We start from the raw sequence: 12,039 nt of genomic DNA, 5'->3' as shown, positions 1-12,039 counted from the left end.
GTTTCTGCTTGTGAGCACTGGTTACGGGGTGGCTGAATAGTGAGTTCATGCACCGCAAGCCTCTAGAGGATTCTTCACCTTGAGGTTCCAGAGGCACCAGCAGCTTCTGTTTGCTGCTTTGTAAGCATTTTAGCAGCTGCTCTATTAATCCAATGGATTTGTCTAACAGAAACCTCCCTCATTATGCCTTTATCTGCACAAACCTATCTTTGTTCTGAACCAGCCACAAATCTCTTCACAGTACGATAACGCTTCAGTTTTTGTTAAATATCTAATGTTTTCATTACTTGTCATATGGCACTACACTATCTGATGATTTTTGTCAGCAGAGAGGTCCTTTCTCTTTCCAATATTGCTTGAAACCTGTGGCCTGCTTAATAATGTGTAACATCCTTCCTAAGTTGATTTCCTTTAATTGAGCTCACCAGACAAACTAATCAACCAGCTCTCTGAAATTAATTATAGTGATTCAAAGAGCCCTGACACACAATACCATCTATAAATTTAATAGCACAAGAAAAATTTAATCTTTATAACACGTAAATCTAATTTGCATAATAATTTGGAGCACGGTGTACTATATTGTCAAAAGTATTTGCTTTACCCATCCAAATGATCAGAATCAGGTGTTCCAATCGCTTTCATGGCCACAAATGTATGAAATAAACCACATAGATATGAACACTGTTTTTACATTTGTGAAAGAATGGGTTGCTCTGAACTCGCCCGGAACGTTAGCTGGAGATAGGCACCAGCACCCCTCCCGACCCCAATGAGGGACAAGGGTGTTCAGAAAATGGATGGATGGATGGGTTGCTCTGAAGAGCAACCCATTATCACAGCTCCAGTGTGGAACTGTGATAGGATGCCACCTGTGCAACAAATCCACTCGTAAAATTTCCTCACTCCTAAATATTCCACAGTCAACTGTCAGCTTATAATGCTATAAAAAGATGGAAGTCTTTGGGAAAGTCAGCAACTCAGCCATGAAGTGCTACGCCACGTAAACAGAGGGAGCAGGGTCAGTGGATGCTGAAGCACATAGTGCAAACAGGTCGCCAACTTTCTGCAGAGTCAGTCACTACAAACCTCCAAACTTCATGTGGCCTTCAGATTAGCTCAAGAACAGTGCGCAGAAAGCTTCATGGTATGGGTTTCCATGGTGACCAGCTGCATCCAAGCCATACATCACCAAGAGCAATGCAAAGCATTGGATGCGGCGGTATAAACTGGACTCTAGAACTGTGGAGGTGCATTCGCTGGAAGGACGAATCATGCTCCATCTGGGAACCTGATAGATGAGTCTGGGTTTGGCAGTTGCCAGGAGAACTGCACTTGTCTGACAGCATTGAGCCAAGTGTAAAGTTTGGTGGAGGGGGGACCATGGTGTGGGATTGTTTTTTAGGAGCTGGACTTGGCCCCTTAGTTCCAGTGAAAGGAACTCTGAATACTTCAACATACCAAGACATTTTGGATAATTCCATGTTCTCAACTTTGTGGGAACAGTTTGGAGCTGACCCCTTCCTCTTCCAACATGACCAGAGCACAAAGCAAGGTCCATAAAGACATGGTGTATATCTGGTGTATCTGGTGTAGATGAACTTGACTGGCCTGCACAGAGTCCTGACCTTATCCTGATAGAACACCTTTGGGATGAATTAGAAAGGAGACTGAAAGCCAGGCTTTCTCTTCCAACATCAGTATGTGACCTCACAAATGCACTTCTGGAAGAATGGTCAAAAATCCCCATAAACACTCCTAGAAGACTCCCAGAAGAGTTGAAGCTGCAAAGGGTATAATCCATAATGAACCTTATATATTAGGAATGGGATGTCAGTTAAACGCATATGTGAGTCAAGGCCGTTGAGCAAATATTTTTGGCAATATAGGGTATGTTAAAAGGTAATTAGACATTTCTTCTCAATGAAATCCTTGATTGATTGGAGCTATTGTGAACTTAAAAGTACAAGTTATATTTAGAGCCTCTAGTTCCATATTTTGAGCTTTATATTTTGTGGAATACTGGCCATTGGTCACACTAACCAATTTAACCCCAGATGAGGCTTCAAAATTAAGTGTTTCAGCATTTATAAATTAAATATGGCAAGGTTTATCTTTGTAAAACTTAAAACACATAAATACAAACAAAAAGATGGAAGACACCAACATGTTTCTAGTTTTAACAGTCTATAATCTGAGGTTATATATATATACCTCATTGGTCAGAGTTGGATATTACTTCATTTCATGTCTGCAAAATAACTGAAAAAGAACACACACACACACACATATATATATATATATATATATATATATATATATATGTGATATATGTGTGTGTGTATATATATATATATGTGATATGTGTGTGTGTATATATATATGTGATATGTGTGTGTGTATATATATATATGTGTGTGTGTGTGTGTGTGTATGTGTGCGTGTGTGTATGTGTGCATGCATTCTGTATTCATACAGAGATTTTGTTCAAACAATAAAAATGAAGACATTTCACACAGGTTCGAAGGCCAAGACTGTATCAAAAAATAAACAAAAATGTTTGGAGGGAGCAACGTTTAACATTACATTCGCAAAGTCCCACAAGAGACAAAAAAAAAAAAAATCATTGTTTTCACAGAAAACACTTGTTATATGTGACCCACAGACGGATACATCATCTCTAACACTGACAACACAAACCCTTTCTGGGTTTACATGAGAGTACACAAGTTACAAGCAGTAGCTCAACAATAATGACCACAGTTATGCCAAGATTGTCACTTTAGACCCACAAATACAGGCGAGTGCATGCAGAAAATATCCATGTAGCACACTGCTCAGCTTTTTTAGCATCTGCTAGCATTTCATATTAGCGACAGAAAAAATAAAAATTGAAAAAAGCTGGACCTGCTTTGTTGGATTAGAAAAAAAATTATAGCTGCTGAGCTAAGCCCAGTACAATCTGACTGCGTTCTGTTTCACTAACCTTCATCAGTGAATATCCTTGGTCCAAACTACACTGGGGATGGGATTAACTGAAAAAAAATCCTACAGCAGCATAATATTTGGCACAAACTCCAAAGCCAAATTAAGAGGGATGTTTTGTTCTAAAAAAAATTCTGAAAAAATATTTTGGTCAATGATATTCACGGCATGAAGCACAGAGCAAAGTGAGCCTATAAATAGCTGCAGCAACTCAAATATAGTGGCCAGGTCTTTTCTCAGTCTCACAGATCAAGGAAAACAATAAAACAAAATCACAACAAATACACTCGTGTCCCATCTCTGATCATGTTGCACAAATTCTATTTGCTGTAGTCTCAAAGCGTCTGTCTGCAGAGTCAGATCTCAGTGATTCATCAGCATAACTGCAGTCAGTCTGCCGCTGTGGATGTAGACGACATGGGGAGTGATGACAGTGTCCCCTAGTGGCCATGCTGTGCGTGCTGATTGTGTTGGTTAGCTGGGTAGTTGGGTGGTAGAGGTGGGCCGTTCACACCAGGGTGGTAGAAAGCACAATTACTTTCATATCTGCAACTTCCCTTCATCATGAAGTGACGACATACCGGCCTTTTGGACATATCTGTAACAAGTAAAGACCGTTACATAGTGGCATAAGCTGGTTAAGCAATTTTGGTTGGCTTAAAACTCTCCAGTTCAATTTGTATGTTGAATAAGTAGATGTAATATTCTCAGAATCCATGATTTTAGCTCACGTACCATTCATGTTGTTGTGTCCTCCTCTGGGCCCTCCACGGCCCCTGCCTCTGAAACCCAGGTCTCCACCGCGACCCCGGCCTCCTCGGTGGAAATGTCCTCCTCTGTGTGGTCCTCCTCTCATGGAGTCCTCTCCCCAGTAGTTCCCGTTCTCTCCTCTGCCCTGTCCAGGCCGGGGCCCCATCATGCGAGGGCCTCCAGGGTTATTGAAGGGCGGCCCATGGTTGTGAGGTGGAGGGGGATGGTTGAAGCGAGGACCCCCAGGTGAGCTGTTGGGTGGGTATCCACCATTCATGGGCCCTTGCATGTGCATGTTGGTCATGTTGTTCATGCCTGGGCCATGTCCTAGCAGCCCCAAGTTGACTGAGCAGGAAGAAGACATTAGTGTTTGTTTTGGAGGGAAGGTGCATGATGGATCAGGACATGTGTTTACCTGGAGGTGGTCCTCCCTGCGTTTGGATCTGGCTCTGCTGCAGGGAACCCAGCAGTTGCTTGATCTTATCGGAGAAGTCTGGCTGCTTTATCAGCTCTTCAGTAGACTGACCACCAGAAGCTCCCTGATGACACAAAACAGGTATTAGCTAGCTGGACAAGATCTGTGTGTGTGTATTCTTTGAGAGCACTAGAAACGGTGCTTAAAAAAGAGTGCCTGTTGTTCAAATCTCATCAGTACCATGATGGATGAGAGCAGCTCCTGTACGTTGACCACTGGAGCTGCAGGGTTGCTTGTGGCACTGGAGGCCTGGGGGCTCCGGGAGCTGCTGCTCAGGTTGACCATGAGGTTGGCCAGGACCGGCGGCAGCTTGGAACTCTCACCCTGGGCCTGCTGGGAGGCGGCGTCTGCAGGCTCACCGTAGTCCTCATCTATCATAGACGAGTCCTGTAGGGAACAACACATACACAGCTTAGTAGACCAAATAAGACATTACAGTAATGACTGAGTGTTTGTGGTTCTGTGTACTAACCTCGTCCAGAGGAATGAGACAGGGGGGCATGGGTTCATATGGCTCTGGGTCTGGTTCATGAGGGCTGTCAGGTACACTGAGGAACACAACAGGTTAAGATGAAAACACTCAAAGCTGCTTCCACAGTTAACAAGCATAGTGCAGACTTCTGCTTAATATGCACAGTTACCTCTCTTTACTGAGGAAGATTTCCTGTAGGATGCCCATCTCACGCTCTCTCTGGGTGTGTTTCTCTGTGCTGTTGGCCCCTGGGGTCACCAAGCTGCCCGCCAGCGTCAGGAGCCTGGGTTGTGTCCAGGGGACCCTTTCTTCCATGGTGTCATGTGAAAGCCGACGAGCCATCTCAAACGTTTGCCTGTCCATCATAAGCTCCCGCTTGGCAGCTTCACCAAAATCTTTGATCTTGTTGACATTGACTGTAAATTAAATTAAATGTTAGAGGTAGTGGAAGGGGACAACAAATTCCTTCTTTTGCACTATATTTTATACAAACATATGTTTTTTTTTTGTTTTGTTGTTTTTTTGCAGATTTACTTTGTGATCCTGATTAGTTTCCTCAGCAAAAAGTATGTCTATTAGTTCACACATACCTCTCTCTGTCTCATCCAAATCAAAATAGAAGTAGTGCTTGAGCTGCTCTTCCTCGGCCCAGTGGACGGTTTTTTTCTTTTTCCCCTTCTTGGTCAGGCTCTCCTCGTCTGCACGCGGTTCTGCCAAGGCGTTGGGCTTCTCAGCTGAAGCACACAGGAACAGACATTGGTTTACTGTGCAAAGTCATACTTATCTGTCAGTAGCATTTAGCTGGTTAGCCGTCTACTCCTCCAGTGTTTCACTAACAGGTTAGGCTCAGACTGCAACACACTATTTAGGTTTGTGACAATACAGTAATTGTTTCAGATTAAAAAGTAAATTCTTGTACAATGTCAGTGAGATGTAGGACAGATTCTTAGAGTTACAAGTCTTTGGACCGTACTATTGTCAGCAGTGTCTGGATCCTCAGCAGGAATTGGGGTCAAAGGTTGCTCTGGCTCCTGGTTTTCATCAGCAGCAATCGAGGAAGCAGAGGTTTCTGGGGATGCAGGTCTAGCTGAAGATGGAGAATAGCCAGCTGGTTTGCTGTCAAATGGGTTTGTCTGAGAACAGAAAAGGTATGGTTAAAAGCAGTTTTCTAGTTTAAAACATTTAAGTTCAGTCCAAATAATGAGCTGGGGGGGACTAGCTCTTGCTGTGGCAGACACCCTGACAGACTGCTGTGACTACATTACAAATCTGCGCAAATATTTGTTAATATTCTGCTAATTTCACAATTCTGGTGCTTCCATTAAATAAAAAACAACTACAATCACACTTGAATGAGCTTGTTCATGTAATAAGTCTTTAAAAAACAAAATTGCCCTTGAAAAAGGAAGTCAGAAGAAACCTTTTTTCATCCTGTCTTCAGTAGAAAGATAAAGACAGGAGAAAATTTATCTATCATGGAAATTATTGAGCTTGTTTCCATTTATTATGCGATTTATTGAATTATTGTTCATTGCGACAGGCATAGTAGCACCATTAGTGTGGAATCCAGAGTGTAGCATCAGTACTGTAGCACTAAAAGTGTACCATCATTACGCTAATGATTAGCACCATTAGCATAGCATATTGTGCTATGTTGATGATGCTACATTACTAATGTATCACTACACAAATGATACACTATACATATATACTATACTACACTATCATTAGTGTACAGAGATACAGTGATGTAACTGTATGTTACAGTGATGGTGTAACATAGCATCACTGTAGTGTGGCTTGACCAGTGTAGATTCAGTAATGTAGCATCAATAGAGTAGCGTTAATAATGTGGCGAAACATCACTAGTGTAACGTGACCACCTTAACAACATTAAGACTCCTGTTAGAGTCCCATAAACGCAGTCAGTACCTTGGTTGATGTTGGTGAGACAGCTTTGGTGTTAGCAGGAATAGAAGCACCAGGTGGTTTCTTCTTTTTGATCTTAATCTCAGGCACTGGGGCTGAGTTCAGGGCGTCCAGAAAGCCTGTAGCTTCCATTGCTGCAATGAGGGGAAAAAAAAACAGCCCATATCAACACTGTTATTCCATCAGCTAGGAACACAAAGCTGCTTTGTTTTTCTGTGAATAAGCTTACGTGGTGCTGGAATTATCTTCACTTTGATCTCTTTGGTTGCATTTGAAGGGGTATTGAGAGGTTTGTATTTTTTCTCAAGAGGTGGAGCATCTGAAGGACCAGAACTATTGGAAAAAAACATTTAGTGCTCAATTTGGCAGACTGAACTAGATTCATTATCACAACACAGGGCGGCACTGTTTTAAAAGAAAGCTAGAACACTGGCCTTACCTCGGCCTCTTGAGTAACGGGGGCTTTATGATGTATTTCTCACCCAGCTGTGGTGCAGAGGACGTCTTTTTAGGAGGAGTTGGGTTGGAAGCCTCCATCTCCAGACCTATGCAGTACAAACATACAATCATTATACATACACAAATATAGAGTATATACTGTATAACCCACAGGATCATTGTTGCTGAAGTCAAGCATACCTATGGAGCGAATCTTTGTATGGCTGGGTGCATGAGCTTTGGATTTTTCCTTCTTCCTCCCCTCATCTCCACTCTTTTCCTTCACATCCCTCACTGCCATCTTGCTCTCTTCCTTCTTCTTTTTTTTATCTTAAAGACAAACAGCAGTGTGTTAAAATGGTAGACTTTACAGTCTGTAGAAGAGTGAAAGATAAGTAAGTCTGTACCAGCAGGGGAACTGCTGCTGCTTGAGACACTTTGAGAACGAATTGTTGCCATCCAACCGTCTACCAAAACAGCTGCCAACTTTCTCAATTCTAAAAACAAAGAGTCCATGTTAGCGCTGCAACACAAATTAGCTTTAATTTATCTTAAAGTGAAGTAAACTGACCTTCTGTTTCTGCACTTTTGCTCAGCTGCTTTACAAGTTTTGCTGTGTTGTTCTGGGAAAACAATGAAAGACAACAGGATTACTAAAAGTAGCTGGACATGTGACTACATGTGTACTCCGGAAAAATAAAGGCATTACCTGTTTGAGATGGTCTACTTTAAGGGGCAGCTTCTGCAGTGTGAGCAGGATGAGCTGAAGCAGAGGGCTGTTGTTGGTGGTTTTTGAGTAGGTAAGCCAGGAATTGAGCAGCCTGTAACCACCAACTCTGATGAACCTGTGTGAAGGAACTGCTGATTTAATGAAGACTACAACAGAGTCAATCTCAGCTATGGTTTACATCAGGATCCATTTGTACTAACACATTTATACACCAACAGAAAACTGAACACATATAGATCTTTTGAGATAAAGGAAATATATCTGTAGCTCAGGGACTAGGAGTTAAATGGAACACTATATATTGCAGGATTAATAATGGCAAGATATGGTATGTAGAAGTCCCACCTGTTAAGAATATCATGAGATTTCGTCTGCAGCAGCACGTTGAGGTACATACACCTACTGACCATCTTAGTAGAAGCTTTCATCAAGCTGCAAGGAAAAGAAAACAAGCAAAACTATGTTGGCACAAGCAAAACTATGTTGGCACATTTATTAACAATGGAAGAGCAGGGGGCACAGAGGTTCATCAGACTTGAACTTCTCACCTAAACACCTTCGGGACTCCCTCAAGACTGCGCAGCTCACCATCCTTTCCCAGCAGGGCTTCAACGCCTTTCAGAATCTCCCTGGGGTCAACTGGTCCCTTCGCCATGTCTGAAACACACACCGCTCTATGAATACACACACCAACAAGTCAAAAGCAGTAAATGTTACATTTTTCACACACACATGGTTCTGGGCTCCATTATGTCTGTCAAACTAAAACAAAGCCAAGACACAGACTGTTTTCTAAGACCATGAATGGCAAAATGCTTTGTGCTCTTCCACCACAAGGACTTCAAAACAACTTCAACTAAAGTGAATTTGGACCAACAAGGTTAGAATGACATCTCTGCATCAATTAGAATGCAGAGCCTTCTACAGGAGTACATGTAACTGGTACTCCTGTAAAAGGCTGTCTGACTACACCAACTTGTCTTCATTGGTTCAAAGGTCAGACAATAACAGCAACATTAGTGTAGAAGTGCCCTACATCTTTCAGAACACTGAACATCTTAACTCATCATTTCTCTGGTTTAACAGGTTCCAGGGGTTGAGGAATCCACATATAGAGATCTGATATTCCAGAAACTTACACTACTGCTCTGACAAGCACTGGTAGTTTTGCCTCATACTTAAGGCATATAGAGTTGTTCCCTGCACTCAACTGAAACCAGTCTAACAGGAATATGAGTTCAAAGTACCACACAATCTCTCCTCCCACAAATTTGCTCACAAGAATAAACATAATCCCATACAGTGTATATTGTGTGTGTGAGACAACATATTTATTCCAGTTTAGGTTAAAAATACAAAGTGGGAGACAATGTTCATAAAATTGATCCATGAAGCACATCCAACAAAAATAAATTTTATTGATCTCATTTTTGTTTATTTTGGCTGAAGAAACACAACTCTATTTTCACTCTATGTTACACAAAGAAAAAAATTTGGACACACTTTCCAACTTATAAAATATTTTTTCTTAGCTTTGTTTGTTGATAGAAATTATCAAGGAATAATACACTACATTAATTAACATTTTCTAAGCCCGAGGATGAAATAAAACATCTTTCTCTATTGACCACTGGTCTGACAGATACTCAGGCCTGCAGGGAGCAGGCTGGGTCATCAGTCCAACAGGCAAAGATTCTGATGACAAGAGAAACGGCACTGAGTTACAAAATTTTGATTTGCTAGTATTAATTCTAAAGTGGTCGGAAAATGTAGAAGTCTTAAAAACTTACACCTTTCACTGTGTGATCAGGGGGAATGTTTCATTAATACTACACAACAGTGCCTTACAGTTAAATGTGTTAGAAATAGGGGAAAGGGTATTTGTCACAATCATCAGATCCTTATCTGATGATTGTCAGATAAGGACTATTCCAAACTATTCTTACCCCCGGCAGATTTTATTTTGCACTTTGTTTCTTCTAGTCTGAAATAATAGTAACTTTTTGGAGTGGTCCAGCCAATCCTGACTTGAAGCCCACTGACAATCTGTGACGGGAATTTAATATTACGGTGACGACCAGGAGGCTTACCAGCCTCAGAGATCTGGAGCTCTTAAAGTGTAAGTCATAACCATAGTAGGAAAAATGCAAAAAGCAGGTTAGCAATTTGCAAAAGGTTGATTACTATGATGTCAAAAAATGTTTTCCAATAATTGATGTTATAAATATTTTTGTTAAAATTTACAAGAAATGCAAATTATTTTTATGGAAAATTTATACTCATTTTACATTTTTTCCTTCACCGTTTGAGCAATACCCATCTCATCTTATACAACATCTATTCTCTCTTCTTCTTGGGTGAACAAAAATAATTAAAAATCTAAATTTGAAAGGGATATAAGTAGTATTGGACACAAATGTACATTGTTACTTTTAGATTTTCTTTACCATTATTATAAGTTGGCTTTTTTTAAAAAAAAGAAACACAGAAAGTAGCTATTGTTTGACTTATACTGTCAAATAACTTGGCAAAGGCCTAAATGGCACAAGTGAACGGTTGAATAACAAGTTTATGATTACATTTTCCATTATTTGACCTTGTTAAATCATTTTAAAGACATTATGCAGGTGATGCTTTAAAAGCATGCATTTATCTCTGATTATTAATAATCAAACTGTTTTTGTGCCAGTGTCTATTCAAGTGCAGAAGCCGTAGTTCTGCAGGAAACAAGTTGAAATGATGTCAGATTCATCAGATCTTACCCGTGTAACAGTTGTAGTAGAAGTTTTATATTGTCTCACACCTCCACAACACTGCAAATACCTGACACCCTGTAAATGTCACAATAGTTACACAAATACATAGTTATTAAAATAGAAAACATGACCCTAATTTAGGTGGGGGAAATGTTATGGGTCACATCATGGTGTTACTGCACATATTCAAATCATCAAAGTGGATTTAGTGAGCAACATGCCACATAATGTCTGCTAGAAAATCAAGCTACCAAGGAAGAAAAGATTTTTTTCTTGAGCACAATAACTACACTAAGCAAATCCTATTTCACAACCACCCTATCCCATAAAAGGGTGTGCTGATTTGTCCCAACAGAGGCAGCCTACAAGCCTGCATCACCACTTCTCAACTAGGGGGAGGGAACTGCAGTCTGACTTCAGCTAAGTCCCACCCCTACTTAACCACTTCCTAGGTACATTCAGTCCCTCATACAAACAATGGGTGTTGCAAACACCGTGATGGCCGATATCAGACGTATGCACCAGCGTGACCAACGAACTAGATCACAGTCTATGCTCGTTCCGAAAACATTAGAAAAAAACATAAAAAATCTTCATCCGGAAAGATAGCGCCGAGTTGTCCGAGGACGGAAAGCAAATAAAGGCCAATCCACAATGTTTGTGCTTCGATGTAAGGCTGGGCCACCATCCTGCAATCTTTATCCACAGATTGCCGTCTACACGCTCAGTGTCCTTGTCCTATATTTATCGACAAAACAAATGGGCTTCATATTGTGTCCGTAACCCCAATACTACCGCAATCTTTATGTGCAGATTGCGGTAGATTTGCGATCCTTGAAAGAACCTCTATGAAACGCATTTTTCCACATAAAATTTCCGAATTTTGTATTTCCTTTCTATCCTTAGGGCAATCTTTATAAACAGATTGCTTATGAAAATGCTACCATTATCCTGCTTAAGCTTTTTATTTTAACAATTTGTCCATCCTGTCTCACACACAAAGGAACGGGGCAATGCGCGCCCGTCCTCTTTGGCGTGTGAGCTCATACTAGAATATATTTGCCCAGAGCCAAACTATTTATACGAGCTCTGTTAGCTCGCTACCGACAGCTAGCCGTAACCTACAACAATTTCAATGGAGTAATGTCGATTTAACTTCAAAAATGAACTTACTATTGATACTATAGATCCTCAGCGTCTCGGCTATATTATGATGTACTTTTTCAAGCACTTATAGCTCATAATTCATTTATATGTCGTCAACCTTCATGGTTTTAATTATCATCAGAAAGACTTCTTATGGACTGGGCTGTGCTAGCTAAACGCTAGCCTTTTCTTCTTGACCAACTGGAGGCAAAAATAGTAATCAAATGTCCATTACTTGAAGGGAAAAAAATGAAATTGAGAAGAGCTGTTTGAAGTCCTCGACGGCTCAGTCTTCGGCAAAGCAATTTCAAACCTGCAGAAATACACAAAAACCACAAATTCACATTCAACTGACTGT

The 12,039-nt window shown here is 40.8% G+C and overlaps 1 protein-coding gene across 2 annotated transcripts; it reads right to left on the bottom strand.

Annotated features, from left to right (window-relative positions):
* Window positions 1-2,523: 2,523 nt before the first annotated feature.
* On the bottom strand, window positions 2,524-11,800 carry ppp1r10 (protein phosphatase 1, regulatory subunit 10). 2 transcript variants are annotated; one of them, XM_016674786.1, is made up of 18 exons: window positions 11,709-11,800; window positions 8,328-8,436; window positions 8,125-8,211; window positions 7,759-7,894; window positions 7,621-7,672; window positions 7,457-7,546; window positions 7,251-7,379; window positions 7,051-7,156; window positions 6,841-6,947; window positions 6,615-6,745; window positions 5,656-5,815; window positions 5,273-5,416; window positions 4,852-5,098; window positions 4,683-4,758; window positions 4,391-4,597; window positions 4,151-4,274; window positions 3,721-4,080; window positions 2,524-3,583 (listed from the first exon to the last, which is right to left on the bottom strand). In XM_016674786.1, the coding sequence occupies exons 2-18, from the start codon at window positions 8,432-8,434 to the stop codon at window positions 3,426-3,428; spliced, it is 2,421 nt and encodes an 806-aa protein (XP_016530272.1). In that variant the 5' UTR covers window positions 8,435-8,436; window positions 11,709-11,800; the 3' UTR covers window positions 2,524-3,425. The 2 variants fall into 2 exon arrangements, with proteins under 2 accessions (XP_016530272.1, XP_016530273.1); XM_016674787.1 differs by having other exon boundaries at window positions 6,841-6,944.
* Window positions 11,801-12,039: the final 239 nt, after the last annotated feature.

Source organism: Poecilia formosa, unplaced genomic scaffold (genome assembly GCF_000485575.1).
Source record: "Poecilia formosa unplaced genomic scaffold, Poecilia_formosa-5.1.2 Scaffold101, whole genome shotgun sequence".
Lineage (NCBI taxonomy): Eukaryota > Metazoa > Chordata > Actinopteri > Cyprinodontiformes > Poeciliidae > Poecilia > Poecilia formosa.
This window is presented reverse-complemented; position numbering and strand designations above follow the sequence as displayed.